This window comes from Echeneis naucrates, chromosome 19, assembly GCF_900963305.1.
Source record: "Echeneis naucrates chromosome 19, fEcheNa1.1, whole genome shotgun sequence".
Lineage (NCBI taxonomy): Eukaryota > Metazoa > Chordata > Actinopteri > Carangiformes > Echeneidae > Echeneis > Echeneis naucrates.
Window position 1 is genome coordinate 11,576,805 of NC_042529.1, and position 19,514 is coordinate 11,596,318.

The window sequence follows — 19,514 nt, forward strand, 5'->3', positions numbered from 1 at the left end:
TAAATTTAAGTGTTAAAAACCCCCAAAATTTGCATATGCACAATATCAGACATCTACTTGGTTTCAGGCAATTGCTTAAAATTTACATTAATCCTGAAATGGATTAAAAAGTTGATACATTAGACAGTTGATGCACTTCAGTGTTCAGTGTTACATTAGTTGGATGATGCAAGTAAAGTGGTCAAGTAAACTACAAACTCACTTCAGAGATGCATTATAAACCTTATGAGTGTCCATATAGATTTATTTTGGTCCTAATCTTCTGTTGTGCTTGTTTGTGGCTATGTTCCACAGTGGTCAAAATGTGTGGATGCAGTAATCGAACCTTTTGTTAGTGATATTTGAGGGGATCATACAGTTTTCCTTTAATGTCTTACAAAATCTGTTTTCCATTAATGTTTCTTGAGAATACACACAGTGGTCAAAAAGTAACTGATACATCAATGAAAGTGAGTTGTTTTTCACATTACAAACACTGCAGTGATTCCGACATCAGTGTCTGAGAGGTTTGTAGAATGCTTTGATAAGCAAAGGATTTATCTGAAATGTATCCTTCTCTGGGCAACGTTCAATAGTTTTTTGTTAGTTTTTAGCTTTATGAGAAATGAAAAAGACAGATTTCCATTCCAAACATAGCCATCGGGTTTCTTTTAGATGGTTATGTTCTTCTTCTCTTTTTGAAACATTTGTGATATGAAATAACAGGTAACAAAAATAAAACATCCTAAGTGATACTTTGTTGTTAAAATGAGATGAATAAAATGGCATTACTATAGGAAAAATACATTTTACTGGAAAGAAGCATTAGTACAACATCAGGTCTGGGAACTGAGCCCACATCCTTTCTGCTGACAGCAAGGCTTTACACAAGCACTTAATGCCATGAAACCTAAGTAACTGACACCAGTAAGATGACTCAGACTACTCTATCAGGAATCAAATGCATTATGTCTCTGGTGGATCAAACTATACATCAGTGTACCTTTTAGCTTATTCCTAACTTTCCAATTACTCAGATAACTCATAATACATTAGTATGACCTTTACAGTAACGTGTGGCAATTGGCAAATTTTTTAACATATTTGAAATCACTGAAACAAAATATGCAGCTGCACATTTTCTTCCTTTGTGAGCTCTCATGTGAATCACAAATGCAGGTCACAGAGTTCCTCAGCACAGTCTCTGCAGCTGCACATCTTGTCATAGACTTGAAGGGCAATGTCAATAAATTTGATGAAGCATATATGGGATTTGTTGGGCTTCTTGTCTGTGTAGAACTTAAATTTGGCAAAAATGTTCTGCCTCAGGCTCTGCAGCTGTATAGTTTCTCCCATGTGACACTCTCAAACTGATCAACTGAATATCATGCTGAAATTTCTTCCACAAGTAGGACAAACTTCTCTCTTTATAAAGACTCTGGAGGGATTCACTCACTCTGCAGATCCCACAAAGGGATTCTTGATTATTTGAGCGACATGAAGCATCCCTGGTGAGGTTGGCTTCGTGGTGGTGTGATTGCCTATATCAGTTTCAAAGACTCATTCAATCCTCTTTGTATTTTGTATTTCATGTGGATCTTAATTGATGTCCTTTCTTTTTCATGTTTCTCTCCCATTTAAAGTTGTTTTTGTATTGTATTTTATGCAGGTTTTTTTTTTTTTTTTTTGGTTGTCTAGTTTGGATCAAAAGTAAATGTAGCAAGTTTAAATTCAGCCCTTTTGTGCTATCGTGTAAACAAAGTTGCTTCAGACATATGTGGAATCTTCATTTTTCTTTTTGAAGTCCTTGTCACGGTGGTGCTTTTAAACTGAAACATTCCAACCGGAAGTGTTACATTTCGCTTCCGGTCCAAAAATGTAAATATATTTTTAGCTGCGAAAAACTTAATGCTAGCTCGCGAAAATATTGCTGCCTTTTCCTTGCATTATCATTGTTTGTGGTATGTAAACCTTGCACAAGAGCCAGGGCCTCTCGACTATGCTCACGGTTTGATTGTTTCTCTCCGTTTTTTTTTTTTTTTGGAAAAATAAGACTATCAGCCCAAATTAAGTTAGCGCGTTAGCTTGTAGCAGCTAAAGCGCGACTAAAACAGGTGGATGAGATTATGCGGCGTTTAAGGTTTTGACGTTGAGAAGCTAACGTTAGGACGAGGATCATCAATGGCAGCCCGGCAGCCCTTCACTGACACGGACACTGCAGACGAAGCAGTAAGGACGACATGCGACGACGCCTCCACATGCAAAAGGTAACCATTGCAGCTATTAGGCGACTGCAACGCTTCAGCATTGAGTCACGTCTTCATCATTTGATATTGAAACGGTGGGTGACATGTTTGGACGGATCTGACCATCATCTGTGATTTAGGTTTGCCACCAGTAAAGGCTACTGGAAGGACCCATACATCCAGTACTTTGTGAGATCTGTTGGAGAGAGGAAGGCACCTGAAATCAACAGAGGCAAGTTTTTTTTTTCTCTAATTTCTACCTCATTCAATAAAATTATCATCACACTATGCCTTCTATTCAGCCAGACTGGTAATCACTGACTCACTACATCACTAACAAACTAGAGATGCCCCTGACATGTAGAATCATGAATCATCAACCATCATACTGCATTTTTAAACAAATGTGTACCGTGTTTATAATAGAACAGTGTAAGTTGCTCCCACAGCTCACTGAGCAATGTAGTTAGTGAGGAGTTGTCAGCTGTAAAATCTCCTAATGATCCAGTGTTTGTTTTAAAATCTTACGTCATCAGTATTTATGATATTGTGCGTTACTCGCTGTTTTAAAGTTCAAGGTGTGTGTTTCCCTTCCTTATCTGATGTAACAGGTTACTATGCCCGCGTTCAAGGGATGAACCATCTGCTCGATGCATTTATAAGAAAAGCAGAATGTGACTGTCAAGTAATCAACCTGGGAGCCGGGCTGGACACCACATTTTGGAGGTTAAAGGTTTGCAGTCTTGCGGCTCTGTTGCTCTGAGGTGGAGTTTGATACTATTGTGAACTACTGTGGGTCTATTCTCTTCTTTCTCTCTTTCTTATAGGATCAAAACCTCATGCCGAGGAAGTTCTTTGAAGTGGACTTTCCCACCATTGTGGCCAGGAAAATACACAATATAAAGTAAGACAGAACAGCCTTTTATAGATGTCCAAACTGTGGATGAACCACAGCAGGCCCAGGTCAGGCCACCTAGAGGAAAATGGCTGTTACAAATGTGTGACAGTGTTTATGCATTTATAATCCTAAAAATTTTGATTGGCAAGAAAAAACAACCTAATTTTATCTGCATAACAGAATAAGATTCATATTTATGTATTGTTGTGCAGCATGACATGAAGTTGCACCAGTCTGTCGCCCCTCTCTGACTTTGGCATTGTAATGTAGCTCAAAGATCTGTAGAGGGAGACAAACATTTTGTTACAGCAACCAGCATTTACAGCTGTTGTACAAAAGAATTCCAGGAATTTTTGCAATTGTTAAAGCATACACTGAACATTACACAGACCTGATTCTAGTATACCCTTAGATTAGTTTATGATGATATTAACTATGAATTATGTTCTGCTCTTTGACTAGGACAAAACCACCATTGTCCAAACCCATCATTGAAACCCACTCAACTGATTCCTTACTACTAGGTACAACAAAACTTATTGTCATACTTTACAAACCACATTGTTATTATTACTTATCTATGTGGTTTGACTCTGATATCTTTCATTTTCTGTTAGAAAATCGCTCTAAACTTCTCTATGTGTTTGCTTAGATGCCCACAGCCTCGACTCAGACCGTTACTGTATTGTTGGAGCAGACCTCAGAGACATCTCGAGTTTGGATGAAAAACTGAAGAAGTTTCAGCTTAATCCAGAGTAGGTGATAGACACTATTCGGCTTTATCTAAATCATATGATCCATATGAGTCACTGCTGACCAAATGGATGGGAGTGTGAGGAAAGTGTAAGTGTAAAGTCAGAGTTATTTGTGAAAATTTGTATGGTTCTCTGCCACTTTTCTTTTTTTCTTGTAAAATTTCTTTTCTCGGAAATCCAAGAATTGAAGCTTATCTCCGTGCTTTCTCTCTGTAGGTAACTCCAGATAACGCCACTCTACGGAGTGACAGCATGGCTGTAATTCAGATGTAATGTTTGCCATCTTAAGCCTGTTTTGAAATGATACCCTACCCAAAATTTACGTTGCGAGCATCAAACATGAAACCCACAGCGCCTACGGTCTCTGTATGTTAAACCTGATGTGGAGAATAAGATACCAGAGCGTTGGTTACTTTATGGTTTCACTGAGTGCTTTGAGTTAATGTTTACATGGGACACTCTCGGCTCCAGGTTACCAACACTGCTCCTGTCAGAGTGTGTGCTGGTCTACATGACACCCTCCCAGTCCTCCAACCTAGTTCACTGGGCAGCGGAGACCTTCCACACTGCCATGTTCATCAACTATGAACAGGTAAGCAAAACTCAGCAAAAGAACACAGGTATTTCTTCTGTCATCTGTGACACATTTTCAGGAAGAATCTGGTTGTTGCAAAGTAAGATTCAGTGTGTGCAGCTGTTTTACTGTTGAACAGGAGGCGTTTTAAGATAGAAGTACTTATTGTCATATGTGCAATAAGTGGCTAAAAGTTGCTTGAGTGGATTTAATGGGAAATGTGACTCTTGAAATTTGTAGCAGGAAAAGAATCTGAATAGACAGAAGTCCATGTGTGTTGAGTAATGCAGCCTAACACCCCATCCGATAGACTTCCGCCTCAATCCTGACTTTGTATCCAGGTGAACATGAGCGATCGATTTGGGCATGTGATGATTGAGAACCTGCAGCGCCGCCAGTGTACGCTGGCAGGAGTCGAGGCCTGCCAGTCTTTGGACTCTCAGGTAATTTCCAGTACTTAGTACAAGTAGGCGAATCCTTTAGAGTTACCTGCATTTATGTATAAGCCCGGCCTGCACATCCAGACTCATTAACACCTTCCATCAAGTGCAATAAGAGTACTGAACGCACAGCAAATTTCAATATGCTGTTTAAGTGTCATCCACATTCCATAGTGCAATATATTTATTTACACTGTTGTAATTTGTGAAATTCTCTGTACATATATTCTTAGTGGCTCCTTTTGTACATATATATTCATACACTTTATTTTTTACTTTATCTTTATTTTATAATTGTATTTTCCACTACAGAGTTGTCTCTAAATTTCATTTTACATTGTGTATGATGACAATAAAAGCATTCTAATTTTAATCTTCATCCAAAATACAAACAGATGATCGAAACAAACACACTCTATTTTAATTGCACACACATCTTTGTGTTGTCCTTTTCCATATTGAATACGACCTTCAAACATTTGCTGTGTGGTGTAGAAAAGTGTGTGAATCCCTTAACTAACAGACATCATCCATCTATTATCTATAGCAGTTGTCTGTCAGGGGGGCTGGAGCCAATCCAAGCCCCACTGACAAACAACAGAGGTGTGAGTGTGAGACACTATGACTTAGCAGGAGTTACTGGAGATACATGTTTGAGGTTCTTGCTACTAAAGTCAAAGTGCTTCTAACCCGCAACTCTAATCTAGTCAAATGACTCAAATTCTTTGTCTCACCGTGGTTTAATATTTCTTTTACAAACAAAACAAAATGTCCGTGAGGAGTAGAAAAGGGGCCTTAGGATGTCTCGCTGATACACCTGTTGCTCACAGCCCAGAACCTCTTCTCCATCATATAGTTGCTATGTGGTGATTGCAGAAGGAGCGGTTCCTGAAGACCAGCTGGGAGAATGCTGATGCTCTGGACATGATGACCATCTACAGTATGCTCCCTCAGGAAGATGTAGCAAGGTACCCCACACCAAACATCACACTGTATCACTCAGAGCTCCTCAGCTCCGCAAACCCACTTATGCAACAAGTGCCGCTCTGTCAGATTCACTATTCGTGTGAATTTTCATCTTTAATCCGATACAGTGTGCGCGTTTCTTCTCACCACAGTTCCACACTTTGTGTTCTACTGTCATATATAGTCCAGGCTGGTGCCCCAACGAAAAGGAGACTTATTCAAACTGTGGAAACAGTTGTGCAATCCATCACCTGGGTTATCAGGCCAGTGTCTGAATACTCATTAAATACTGACACATTACAAACTAACCTACACCTACTTTAGATCGGACATCTGTTGTGAAAAATTGTGACAGGAAGAATTGGATTTTCCAGTTAGTAAGAAGAAAATTTATGGACTCATTTATGTGAGTCCATGACTGATGATGTGTCTTTTTTCAGCTTCTCCATATTTATCCTATTAGGTAGAATATTAAATAGACGATTAAATACAACTTTTCTTTTATGCTCGGCAGAATTGAGCGACTGGAGTTCCTGGATGAGAAGGAGCTGTTGCAACAACTGCTCCAGCATTACAGCATCTGCTGGGCCACTAAGGACAAGCTCAACCTGGGTAAGACGACATTATGTTTCCGTTACACTTGAAGCATGCAGGTAAATTCCATACACAGAAGCTGCAACGGTATGTCAAATCTATGTCCAGTCATTTCAGACATCATTTCTGACCCATGTGGCGCCACACTGACTGTCACTTTGTTTACTTCGTGCAACTCACATTAAATTTCTTATATTTCCATCCATCCGCCCAGTTTCAGTGTTTGGTGTGGTCATTTACAAGAAATGGGTCATTCTGTTTCCTCAGGTCTATCACAGTTGGCATTTTGACTGTGAAACTGCTCCATTGCTTGGACGTGCTTTACAAGTGTGTTTGCCAAAATCAACAGCAAGGCAAGATGTTGTAATTGAGGCACCGGGAAAGAGGAAACCTGTTCTCGGTCATCAGGGAGTTGTTCCGGTTTGAAAACTCCCAGCATCAGCAGATTGCCATTTCACAAGTGTCGCCTTCCACCAGCTTGGTGTTCAAGATGAGAGGTGAACAGGTTGATAGCTGTGCAGAGGTTTGTCTACTCTGGCACTTAATTACTAAGAGTATAGTTTGTTGTTCTGTAATTTTGCTTGCGGGCAAATCTTTGGCTGTGAAATATTGTTTAAATATCCATTAATTTGTCCCTGTCTGGATTTTATGTGCCATTTTAAGTATATTTATTGATCAATTGTACTTCCAGACTCTTACGCTCATAGACATCCTGTAACTGCATGGAATAAGTGTCAGACTGCAGCTAATTAATTTCATGCAACTACCAGATTATTTCTATTTTTGCCACCAGTTTTCAAACAGCAACTAGGCTGTGACAGATGAGTTTGTAACAGATTATATTTGATGAATTGCTTGTCAAATGTAATTAAATAAAAATTTCCTTTCGTGTAAGACCAAGTTTTCACGTTCATATGTTATAATCAGTTGGGTTATTTGTAGAGGAACAAAATGACGAAAAGAAAAACACAATTTTAGATGCTGAACAACAATCTGATTAATTTGATGAGCTTTTTATGTATTTACTCTCAGAACTGAACCCAGCTTTAATCAGTGCCATCAAGGTCAAGATGATTTGTGAATTATTTCTTTTTCTTGTTTTATTAGACACTTGAATCTTTTTTTGCAGTTTTTTTCATGATTTACAGTTATAAAGTATTATATACTGGATATTTTAAAATGATAGGAAAAGCAAGTCTTAGGTATCAGCCAAAGAAAACAAGCGTATTCATTGTTATGCTGACTGACTACACATCAGTCATCCTCGTTATCTGTGCTTTTTTTCTGACAGTACTAATAATTTTATGAGCTTCTCCTGAATGAGCACCAACTGTCTTGGGAGTATAAACAATTGCAGGAAGGTGAGGCGTTGGGGAGCGGGATGTGCGTACGTCCTTTATGTATCATCCCACGAATGGTATATATACATAAGTGTATAGCCCCGACACAAGCCCAGACCAACCTAGTTCTGGCTGAGTTTGACTAGTGAAGCAAAGCTAGTGTTTCCATTCACTCCATCAGTATGTCAGGGACAGAAACCAAGACAGAGATCTTTACGGTAGCTGAGATGGAGGAGCAGAGAGAGTGCAGCAGAGCTGACAGGATGAGATGGGTGTATGAGCAGCATGTGCAGCCCTGTCTGGTCGAGCTGTTTGGAACCAGCCTGTTTGTTTTTGTGGGGTGTGCGTCCGTCATCGAAAATGTGGCAGCAAGTGGCGTCCTCCAGCCTGCTGTGGCACACGGACTGGCACTGGCAGTGCTCATCATGGTGTTTGGGCAAATCAGGTAAATTTGATGTGTTCTGAATTTTTCATGTTCCATGTTTTTGGTAGCTCATTTCTAGTTTTTATATTAGCAAGATTGACTTGGTTTTCATTTGCTTTCTCTGAATTTCCTCCTAATTTAATGAGCAGGGCATTATAATGAATTTAGCTATCAGTCTTATTTTTTGACCATTTGATGAAACAAAGTTAATACAAATACAGGGAATCTATACTATGATGATACTATGCCGTATCATCAGCATCATCAGTTTAATGAAATGGAACAACATTGTGTTTTCTTTCTTAGTGGGGGGCACTTTAACCCGGCTGTGTCTCTGAGTGTCTGCCTGTGTGGAGGGATGGAGCTGCTTCGGCTGGTGCCTTATATCCTGGCTCAGATGTGTGGAGGCTTAATAGGTGCTTCTTTGGCCAAGGTAAAAAAAAAAAAAATGTCAAAAAGTAGTTAGATTGCCTACTGAAATTCTGAGGTCAAATATGATGAATCAAAATCATTTTATTTAAACCTGGTTTTGCTCTATAAAAACAAAAAACTAAAACTGTTGAAATAGCTTAACCATATTCCAACCACATGTTCATCATGTGCTGGGAAATGCATCTTTACTCACTCTGTTCTGCCCTCAGGCGATTTGCTCCACCGGCAGTTATGACACAGCCCTCGGAGGAGCCATCCATCCCAACACCACTGATCTGACTAAAGCCACTCAGGCGGAGGTGATGATGACTCTCTTCCTCACCATGGTGGTGTGCATGGGGGCCGTGAACAGCCGTACACGTTCACCGTGGGCTCCTTTCTGCATCGGCCTCGCTGTGACTGCCAACATATTTGCTGGGTAAGCACTTCAGTAGTAACAGCTGGTACAAAAGTCCAGCGAATCCTCCCCAACGTCACCACTTTCCATTCAGACCTTATCGGTCCTCCAGTCCTGATAATATATACTCCATGTGAGTATATATTATCAACTATCAGAAGAATGCCAAGATCCATTAACCCCCTTTTTTTTTATTAACTTGATGACTCACTGCCATCGACAACTTATATTGCAACTTTCACACAACAGCAAAAGCTTCCTTGTGTTTCCACTTGATCCCAAGTAGGCCCTTTTTGAGGGTTATTTTGTCATCACTTAATTACTGGATATGTTATTGATGCATGAATGCATAAGCGATATTTAACAGGTATAGTAGGTCACAAAAAATATTTAAATGTATTTAGAATGCCTATTTTAATCATTGCTACTGGCTATAAGATAAAATGTGAAGAAAAAAGTATGAGGTAAATATGTATATTTTCCAGACTATCTTCATATCAAACTAATGAAAAAAAGTGTGTTTTTATCACTTTTCAGTTTCAAGTATCAGAACGTTAACGCCACTGATGTACTTTAAGTATTTTCTTACTGTAAAACAAACCATTATTGACAAAAGATTATTTTATGTTCTTGCAGTATTCAAAATAATCACATTAACGTGATCTAACCCAACCAAATGTAATTTCATGGCAACAGCATTTATATTACAGGGACACATTTTGAACTTAAAACTGATTTAAAACAGAACTGAAGCAGCAGAATTTGACGTATCTTGATTTTCAATCCTTACTTTTGGTGAAGCTCCATGTAAAATCATCCCTCACTTCTCCTTTTCCAAAATGAAAATCATGCTGTTGCTGTTGGTGTTTCTGTGTTGACATGTGCCGCTGGTGGTTTCAGAGGGACGGTGTCTGGAGCCTGCATGAACCCCGCCCGAGCCTTCGGTCCTGCTGTGGTCGCCAACCAGTGGACCCATCACTGGATCTACTGGGTCGGACCCACCTTTGGTGCACTCCTCACTGTCACCTTCATCAGGTATGTATAGCAGGCTAAATACCAGCACTGTTCTTTTTTCAATTTCATCGGCTTTCTTTGAGTACAATGAATGTTTAAGTTGGTTAACAGAGAACTTCTGGTGAAACCTGGAGGTATCCCATGGAAGTTTTTACCTACAATAGCAGATATGTAAATATTTTTAACTTGCTTTATAAGCCATATAAATATTTTCTGTGGAAATAAATGTGACATATTTGGAAGTGAATGCCATTGGATGCAAACCAAACTCACCGCGGTACCTTTAAAGGCGTCATTTGTGCATTTTCATGTTTTCTTGCTGTGAGCTGGTGATGATTGCTGGTTAACAAGAGCTTCAGCCATCATTGTGCTTAGAAAATACAAGGGGTTTTATATATATATAATATGAAGTGCAGTAACTGAGGCTAAAATCAGGGGCTGTTTGCTTATTTCTCTGGACAGAGTTTGTGTGTTCACATGCAACTGAATAATGTTCAGTGCTGTCGTGTAGGGCCAGTCATTAAAGTATCACTCTTTTTTTGCAGGTTGTTGTTTGGTGACCAGAAGACCAGAGTTGTACTGAAATAAAAGCACAAGAGAGCAAGTGGAAAACATGTAAACCACAACTGACTTGATGACAGCCTTTAGACTGAAATTTTCAATTCATCAACTGAAGGTGTGAAAATTGATTTCTACTTGGATAAGCTATAAATGTTGGCTCTGGCTGGATGACATCTTTGTATTTGAATATTTAGCAGTGTTTGATGATCTGATAGGTGCTTTGATGCTTCCTCCACATTTGGATTCTACTTGTTTTATGCTGACTGTAAAAAGTTCATCACAGATTTCATGCATACCGTTTTATCCAAACAATCACAACTGTGTTATCTACAGTCTTTTTATATTTATTGTTTAGGTTAAAGTCCTGAATGGAAAACTGTGCTTTAATAGGTTTATAAAAGACAGTGCAAGGACAGGACACTACATTATGAGATGGAGTTGATTGGGTACTTAATCAATACACTCACAAAACCCTAATAAAGAGATTTATCTCTGCTACTTCACTTTAAAGGGGAAATAAATTATTACCTTGAATCATTTTCTGAAACAATGTTGTATAAAATGTCTGGAGCTCAATAAAGAATGAATTAGGAGAAATTGGCCTTCATTTTCAAGGGATTTGATTCAAAATTTTCTTGTTGCCTCCAATCTGTCACCAGTCATACTTACACTTTATGCCAATAAAAGTGTCAGTGCATCCATATACCACTGCAGCATTAAAGTAAAAATTCTCACAATCAGAGGATTGCTGCATTACCTCAAGTCTGACTGAGGTACTGTGTGTGAGCAGCACTTTATTATGGTGCAGCTGGTCACGTTGGACTATAAACAGTAAAGTGGAAATTTGAGATAATATTGAGCTGAACTGGATTACAATCGGGCAGCACGGTGACATAGTGGCTAACACTGTCGCCCCACCACAAGGTTGTGTGTTTGGTTCCCAGGCCGGGGCCTGTCTATGTGGAGTTTGCATGTTCTCTTGCGTGGGTTTCTCACCACTGTCCAAAAACACGCATGTTTAGTTTAACTGGTGACTCTAAATTGCCCGTAGGTCTGAGAGTGACCTGTCCCTCCCCTCGCCCAATGTGTGCTGCGATTGGCTCCAGCACTCCCTGTGACCCGGAAACAGATAAGCGGTAGAAGATGAGTTAATGAATTACTGTCAACACTGTTCGCGGATGAGGGGCAGCTGATAAGTAACAAGATTATCTATCACAGTAATAAACAACCCTTCGCACCTATTGCCTATTAACCTGACCTACATGAGAACCCCCCCCCCCACCCACACACACAATCATCTCAGCCCTTTTATTGTGTGTGAAACTCAGAGGAGAAAAACATATTTGCATGATTTGTCGTCAATGCAAACCAAATACACTGTTGTTGTTTTTTTTTTTCATGTACCCAAAAGAAGTCAAAGTTGTTAGTGACACAGCTGGTTCATTCAAAAACAATATATTTATTAATATAATATATTGCAATATATTGCAATATATGTAATATGTTCAAATTTACTAAGTAAGTAGAAACTATATCTTTTAAATAAATGCTGCTAACTCATATATTTCTCTCCGAATATGCAAGTATGGAGCAGCAAAAAATAAAACATGGCAAAAAAAATCGTACTTCATATAAAACTAATGAATGCATTTAGTTATTTTTCAAATCTTAAAAAAAAAAAATGCTCAGTCTGATTATAATTAAATGTTCATTTGTGCAGCATCATAAAATACTCACAGGTGAAGTTGGAATTACTTGAGGACACTACCCTCTAAAATTTGTCTACAGTCGAGGTTTCTCGTATCTACATAGGTTACAATGGTTACATAATTATTTTAGTTGCCTTGACATCCAAATGAAATGATGATGATGAAATGAACAGGACAACATTGACTTTGGTCGACTTTTAATTGCTCACGAGCCTTATCATAATCAAAAAGTCAATGTAAAGACTCTTTTGAGGACATTCTCCTTTGATTTTTTTTATTTTTTTATTTTTTTATGACTGGTGACGCAATTCAAGTGCAACGTGATGATTATAAATAAGCACAACAGCCACATCTCTACTCTACTTGCAGGAGTATCTGCAAGCAGAGGTAGAATCCAACAAGATCCACCAATAGCAGAGCAGAAATGGGAGTCCAGAAAATGGAAATGGAAGAAACAGCTTATACTCTTGTGGAGAAAGACAAGAAAATACCCGCGGCCAAACCTTCCAACAAATATGAGACACTGATCCAGCCCTGCATGGCTGAGATTGTGGGGACCATGTTCTTTGTTTTCATTGGCTGTGTGTCTGTCATTGAGAACGTGCCAGCAGCTGGACGGTTGCAGCCAGCACTGGTGCACGGGCTGGCTGTGGCGGTGATGGTGGGCGTCATGGACAACATCAGGTACAGGCCTTCCTCTCAGAGCACTGCTTTTGGGTTTTCTGTGCTGCTTGTTTGTCTTTGTTCACCTCATCCATTGTGGCGATTGATATGTTGTGTGGGTTAGGTGGCACCAGTTTCTTTGTTCCAAAAATCTTTTATCCAAGTTGCCCTCAACTCGCTCCTTTCCCTCTCTCCAGTGGGTCCCATTTCAACCCTCCCTTCACTATTAGCATCTACCTGTGTGGAGGCATGGAGCTGATGATGGTGGGACCATACCTTGTCAGCCAGCTCATTGGGGGAGTCCTTGGAGCTGGAATGTCCAAGGTCATTTGAAAATGAACCACTGAAAAGTTATTGTGCACGATATTATGAAAGGATGCTTGAGCTTCGTTGTACACTAACGTGTAACAATTTGTCCGCGATGTTTCATTTCTTGTAGATAATGACCCCTCCAGAGCGTTATCACAATGCCACAGGAGCAGCGTTCGATATCCTCCACTCAGACGACCAGCTGCTTGGGGCTATTTTTGGGGAGGTGGCCATGACCTGCCTGATCACCATGGTGGTGCTGCTGGTGGCTGTCAACAAGAAGACCAAAACCCCACTGGCACCTTTCCTGGTGGGCTGCACCGTCATCGTCTGCATTCTGGCAGGGTGAGATAAAGCCAAACATTTACACCCAGTCTAATTTAAAAATGGCCAAGTCCATTTGAGCCAAGAGCCATGATCACTGACATTCAAAACTACATTTAAATAAATATATAAGTTTTAATATTATTATCATTTCATCAAATATAATGCGATGAATTGTGTGTAATATTCGTTTTTGGCCATTTGCAAAAATAAATAAGTAAAATTAAGATGTCTTCATCTTGTTTACCGTTCATCTTTTTTATTGGCACTGATATAGGTTTTTTTTTTTAAACATAAATTAATGTTTAAAAAAATAATTTTAATAAAATAAAGCTTATTGTCACAAAATCTTTTTCACAGTTTTTAACATTATTGTTAATCCTAAATGTGATTGATTAATTAATTATTAGAAATTAAACTTAAAAAAACCTTTTACATTTTTAAACCTTTTCAAATAATATTTCCCACCAGGAAAAAAAAATGTCAAAAGCATATGAAGATCTGTGTCAGCGTCTCCACTTACTGGAATCATTAACATGTCATCTGTTTCCTGCTGCTTTTGCAGAGGTGACATATCTGGAACGTGCCTGAACCCTGCCAGGGCCTTTGGCCCGGCTGTGATGGCCAACTACTGGACCTACCACTGGGTCTACTGGGTGGGGCCCATAGGAGGAGGCCTGGTGGCTGCTGCTTTGCTCAGGTGAGAGAAACCACTATGTGTTAGAACTGGATGAGTTAATATAGAAATAAAACCATAAAGGCTTGACACTCCCTCCCCTTCTCATTTATTTCAGGCTCGTTCTTGGTGATAATAAATTACGAGTTGTTTTGAACTCATAACAGCTCCTCACAGGGGGGCAATAAACCTGTGAATTTTTTTTTAACCGATACTAGTTTGACATCACGTGACGTGGTGGAGTTGTATTTTTCCTTTTTTGTGTCAGGTCATGTTGAGTGATCACTGTATGTATTTCTTTTTCCAATATGAAATAAAGAATTAAACAAAGTGGGTCATTGGTCACCTACCCACAAACAGAAAACAAAATCATTATTCAGATTTGAAGTGACAAAACGCATCGTGACACACAAATGACACAGTTCTGTGAGTTTTGGGCGGTATGCACTTTATTGTTTCATATATTTCCCCATTGGTTACAAGGTCGTGTGCGGCAGCCCGCGGTAAACGCTGCTCAGCGGTATCTCTCAGAGAGGGCCAAGGCCACGCAGGCCAGGAATTTGTCCAAGGCGACATGGGCCTCTGGGGTGAAGTCCTTAGGGAACATGACGGCGAGGACCACCAGAATGCAGTGGGACAGGATCTGGGGACAAAGGAGACAATTTCGTGACCAACGTAAAGTTTGCAATTCTTCCACCGCCAATTGACTTAGAAAGCAGATTTCATTCTAAAACTCTGATCCAAGTAAAAACTCTAAAGTGGAAAATATATCTCGGAAACCAAAACGTGCCTCTCCGTTACAAGTTGTCTAACTTTTGTTTGAGAGAAATCAATCCTCTATAACCGCAACTGACATTGACTTACTTGTTATGTGATGCGCTAAGCACGAGTAATTCGTGCGTAAATCGAGCTCCGGCCGTGCGTAAAAGTGCGCAAACGTCACGCGGCCTAAGTGAGAAGGCCCTTTTGCAAACTGTGTCAGAAAATGCGAGATGACTTGACTGCGTATGCCTCACGTCTGGTGTCCTGCTCGGTTTGACCGATGCCTGGCTCACCTTGAAGTTGGCCGGGTCCACCCTCAGCTGGAAGGCGTGCTTCTCGCTGAGCTCCAGCAGGCCGTTGTTCAGGTCGTCGATTTTGGAGACAGCGAGGGCAATTCCAGACATCACCCTCTTTCCGTGGCCTTTGACGGGGGCAGAGCCGGGGCTCAGGTCGGACCAGTGGGAGAAGTAGGTCTTGGTTTGCGGATATACGGTGAGCATCCTGCGGAGAGGGGGAGACAGTCAAGTTGGATGCGTTAGAAAGTAAACCAGGTCCTTACTCAAGTTGTTTTCTTATGCTGGTTTTCTCAGTCTGTGCAAACCATACATATGGTACAATATCCTACGTGTGCATGACTGTGGCTGACAGAACTCATGCAGCCTCAGCCAAACTCATTTGCTCCCTAGCTGATCCTGCCTCATCTAAGCCTTGGTTCGTTTCTTTGATGGGCTACACCGCCTCTCGGGCTCCAGTGGCGCAATCGGTCAGCGCGCGGTACTTATAAGACAGTAACCTGCAGAGTGATGCCGAGGTTGTGAGTTCGAGCCTCACCTGGAGCAGCTGCCTTTCCTTTAGACATCCTACCTTTAACGCTAACTTAGAAAACAGCTCATGTTCCTGCTCTGTGGTGATCCACATCTGAACTGCAGGGTGAATGAAACCGCTTCCGGTAGCATACAGTCACCTGCCCAGGGCGTCCGTTCCAATCGCGTCTGCAGACTTGGAGATTTTGGCCCACAGCCCCTTGACTGCGGCCTTGTCTTTCTCGGTCAGACTCATGTCGGCTTTGCTGGTCTCTTTCTCCACCTGTGTCGGTGATCGCCGCTTACTTTGGACTCGCGCTTAAATTCAGTCGGCCCCTCAGTCACACCCACCGGAACGGATGCCAAGCCGCGTCCCCTGACGCAGATGGGACCTTTCTTTCACGCCTGATAGAAACATCCTTGCCAGATGACAGCTGACAGATAGGTGGCCGCGTCGTGGGCGTGAGCTGGCAGAAATACGATTTTCACCGAACGGCTGCAACTTAGACGTTAGATGAGGGGGACATCTGATGTCAGACGTTAGATGAGGGGGACATCTGAGGTCAGAAGTTAGAGGAGGAGGACATCTGAGGTCAGAAGTTAGAGGAGGAGGACATCTGAGGTCAGAAGTTAGAGGAGGAGGACATCTGATGTCAGACGTTAGAGGAGGGGGCCCAGGAGGACATCTGAGGTCAAGGGCAGACATTCAGAGACATAAAGGACTAGAAGAAAAGCTCACACTTTCACAGAAGGGTTTTCCATCTCCATCTGCAGACATGCCTCTCCTCCCCAAAAACGAAACAAAATAACACAATAAAAGAAATCACATTTGACATTTACATGAAACCTAAAATATCTGAAAGTACCAGCTGGTTCAGCACAGGAGCAAAACTAGTTTTAAGTGCATTAGCAGTTATTTCTTTAGTTCTGTTGCATTACATACATTCAAGCAAGCAAACAAACAAACAAAAAAACAACCCCCTGTAATTTCAGGTTAGGCTTCATGAAATCAAGTGAATGAAGAAGCATAATCTGCAAACGGTGTAAATATTTATTTTTACGTTTCCCACAGCAAGCTACATGCCATGAAGCACATTAATCCCAAATAAAATAAATACCACCGAATCACTCTGCAGAATTATAAATCAGATCAGATTTATCAGTGATTGATTCTTTTTTTAATTCCTCCCCCTTTTTTTGGCTTCGTTCATTAAAGTTTTTTTTTCCTATCATAGGGAGGTAATATTGGCCATAACCTTTATCAACGAGCTCAAGTATTTTCTTAATCAAAACATGTGTGGATTTGGGCAGCGGGCTCCTGGGTGGAGGGGGCGCTGCTCCAGATAACACCAGTGTGCTGTCAGCGATAACACAGCAGCCTGGCAAACACACAAGTTGGACACAATTTACGCACATGCAAAAATGAAGACTCACTCAAATTGGCTTTATTATTATATAAAAAAAATATTGATTATTAATTACACCAACTCAGTTATACGTATTGGTCAATAAAAATAATAATAATGCATATCAATGATTATATTAAGTATATCAGAATTTTTGGCTTTGTTATTTGAGCTTTCTCAGGCTGTTTTCACTCAGTTATTACCATGTTCGATTTTCTGAATTTGACTGGCTTTTCAGTGTAATAATGAAGTACAGTAGAAGGATCAGACTTCACTGGTTTCAGGTTCTGGGCCTGTCCTGCAGGTTAGAGCAGGAAGATTCCAGCTGGACCTCTTAAATATATGAAAGCTAGAGTGTTAAAGAGTTTAATGTGCAGTTGTCCTGATTTGACGTTTTCTTATGAAGGCGACTCATTTCAAACAAGACAACAACCCTCAATAAAATATTCAACCTGAGATGGCCTTTCCTTCTGGAAAACAGGAACCCATCGCGCATCCCTGCAAAAGAAAAAAAAAAGTTTTTATGAGATTTGTATTACGCGCACTTCGACTCTGACATTTTCACGCAAATCCTTCGGTATCTGTCTAAATCTCTATCACGATCAAGCCAATATCAAAACATCCAGAAACTTCTGGAGAAGTCTGCGCTTTATCTGAAAGGCCTGATCTCCAGCCTATTGCGGCCGTCCGCTCCCGCAGGGCGGGGGGCGCGACGGCGCGGTTAAATAGACCCATCTCGGACCGCAGCGCCATTCAGCGTCTCATTTTTTGGTTGAAGCCTGAACAAAGAAACTCAATAGCCGCCATGGTCGAGTGGACTGAGCAGGAACGCAACATCATCACCAGCATCTTCTCCGGCCTGAACTATGAGGACGTCGGCCCCAAGGCTCTGTGCAGGTACGCAGATCTTCACATCCACAAGTTCTCCTCTGATGCCACTTCCCCGCAACTCACCCGTGCCCCCCCCGCAGGTGTCTGATCGTTTACCCCTGGACCCAGAGGTACTTCGGCTCCTTTGGAAACCTCTACAACGCTGAGGCCATCAAGACCAACCCCAACATCGCCTCCCACGGAGTGACAGTGCTGCACGGCCTGGACCGGGCTGTGAAGAACATGGACAACATCAAGGCCACCTACGCCGAGCTGAGTGTGCTGCACTCCGAGAAGCTGCACGTCGACCCCGACAACTTCAGGGTAACGTTTCCCCGTCCTGAACTTGACCCCCAGGTCGCCCCTCCAAAAAATATGATGCAATCTACAGATTTTATATATATTAAATGACCCCCCTCTCTATACAGCTGCTGGCTGACTGCTTGACCATCGTCATCGCCGCCAAGATGGGAAACGCCTTCACCCCCGAGACGCAGGCCGCCTTCCAGAAGTTCCTGGCCGTGGTGGTGTCCGCTCTGGGCAGGCAGTACCACTAAAGGGTTTACAGTGCGCCCGAAGGAGAGCTCTAACGTCTGTTCACACGTGTTGTGTGTCTCCTTCATGAAGAAATAAAAGCCGACCGAAGCACAGCTGAGTTTGTTTGTTTGTTTGAACCCCACTCCTCCTCTGATGTGTGCGTAATTACGCACAGTCATCAGGCACTTAAAAAAAATACACATTAAAAGTGAAATCAAAAGATTTAACTATACATCACCAATATTTAACACAATATATAGTTGCTGTTCAATTTCTGCAACTTGCCCAGATCTCCAGTAATAATTCTCTACTCTGAAGGGGCCCAGCCAAACATCCAACACACACACACACTGGCAGATGCCACAATTTACATTTGAGACAGCACTGACTATAAGGGCGGTTCAGTGTGCCAGTATTGGGGGGCATTGGGGACTTTGCCTGTGGGAGCTGTAGACATTTTCATTGATGGTTCACATATGCTGAGCTCAGTGCCCGTGTTTTTGATCGGCGTTGTAATACAGTATGATAGACTTTGGTTCACAATTTTTGTGTTGAACTTCTCAGGTTTTATGGGAAGACAGTCATAGCACACCCATCAAGTATTCCCTGTTTAGGCATTTGTTTTCATCATGAGATATTGAACTGGATTGAGATGTTACAATGAAAAAGAATTTCAGTGAGTTTGACACAAGAAACCTTAGAGTGGTAAAACAGAATTTAAGAGAGTTGACCAAACAAAAATGGCTTTTTATCACATAAACAAATAAGAATTTGTCAAGTTAAAGCTGCTGATGCCTGTTTTTTTCTCCTTTATTTACATTGAATTGTTTTTACA

At 41.0% G+C, this 19,514-nt stretch overlaps 5 protein-coding genes and 1 non-coding gene across 7 annotated transcripts; 5 read left to right on the top strand and 1 right to left on the bottom strand.

Annotated features, from left to right (window-relative positions):
- Nucleotides 1–1,847: 1,847 nt before the first annotated feature.
- On the top strand, nucleotides 1,848–7,337 carry lcmt1 (leucine carboxyl methyltransferase 1). Of its 2 annotated transcripts, none has more exons than XM_029527618.1 (11): nucleotides 1,848–2,246; nucleotides 2,366–2,457; nucleotides 2,837–2,958; nucleotides 3,053–3,129; nucleotides 3,586–3,647; nucleotides 3,776–3,878; nucleotides 4,350–4,470; nucleotides 4,794–4,895; nucleotides 5,769–5,860; nucleotides 6,373–6,470; nucleotides 6,720–7,337. In XM_029527618.1, the coding sequence occupies exons 1-11, from the start codon at nucleotides 2,161–2,163 to the stop codon at nucleotides 6,740–6,742; spliced, it is 978 nt and encodes a 325-aa protein (XP_029383478.1). In that variant the 5' UTR covers nucleotides 1,848–2,160; the 3' UTR covers nucleotides 6,743–7,337. The 2 variants fall into 2 exon arrangements, with proteins under 2 accessions (XP_029383478.1, XP_029383479.1); XM_029527619.1 differs by lacking the exon at nucleotides 6,720–7,337 and adding an exon at nucleotides 6,043–6,121 and having other exon boundaries at nucleotides 6,373–6,471.
- Nucleotides 7,338–7,974: 637 nt separating this feature from the next.
- Nucleotides 7,975–11,161, top strand: aqp8a.1 (aquaporin 8a, tandem duplicate 1). Its single transcript, XM_029527794.1, has 5 exons — nucleotides 7,975–8,237; nucleotides 8,523–8,649; nucleotides 8,858–9,066; nucleotides 9,946–10,080; nucleotides 10,605–11,161. Exons 1-5 carry the CDS (start codon nucleotides 7,975–7,977, stop codon nucleotides 10,645–10,647), a joined length of 777 nt encoding a protein of 258 aa, XP_029383654.1. The 3' UTR covers nucleotides 10,648–11,161.
- Nucleotides 11,162–12,753: 1,592 nt separating this feature from the next.
- Nucleotides 12,754–14,512, top strand: aqp8a.2 (aquaporin 8a, tandem duplicate 2). Its single transcript, XM_029527838.1, has 5 exons — nucleotides 12,754–13,013; nucleotides 13,190–13,316; nucleotides 13,432–13,646; nucleotides 14,191–14,325; nucleotides 14,420–14,512. Exons 1-5 carry the CDS (start codon nucleotides 12,754–12,756, stop codon nucleotides 14,463–14,465), a joined length of 783 nt encoding a protein of 260 aa, XP_029383698.1. The 3' UTR covers nucleotides 14,466–14,512.
- A 260-nt stretch (nucleotides 14,513–14,772) lies between these two features.
- hbae5 (hemoglobin, alpha embryonic 5) lies at nucleotides 14,773–16,138 on the bottom strand. The gene is made up of 3 exons (XM_029527198.1): nucleotides 16,028–16,138; nucleotides 15,357–15,564; nucleotides 14,773–14,944 (listed from the first exon to the last, which is right to left on the bottom strand). Exons 1-3 carry the CDS (start codon nucleotides 16,120–16,122, stop codon nucleotides 14,816–14,818), a joined length of 432 nt encoding a protein of 143 aa, XP_029383058.1. The 5' UTR covers nucleotides 16,123–16,138; the 3' UTR covers nucleotides 14,773–14,815.
- Nucleotides 15,809–15,902, top strand: trnai-uau (transfer RNA isoleucine (anticodon UAU)). Its single transcript has 2 exons — nucleotides 15,809–15,846; nucleotides 15,867–15,902. It is a non-coding gene; the product is annotated as a tRNA-Ile (tRNA).
- A 1,905-nt stretch (nucleotides 16,139–18,043) lies between the features above and the next one.
- On the top strand, nucleotides 18,044–18,777 carry hbbe2 (hemoglobin beta embryonic-2). The gene is made up of 3 exons (XM_029527109.1): nucleotides 18,044–18,169; nucleotides 18,244–18,466; nucleotides 18,571–18,777. The coding sequence occupies exons 1-3, from the start codon at nucleotides 18,078–18,080 to the stop codon at nucleotides 18,697–18,699; spliced, it is 444 nt and encodes a 147-aa protein (XP_029382969.1). The 5' UTR covers nucleotides 18,044–18,077; the 3' UTR covers nucleotides 18,700–18,777.
- The last annotated feature ends 737 nt before the right edge of the window (nucleotides 18,778–19,514 follow it).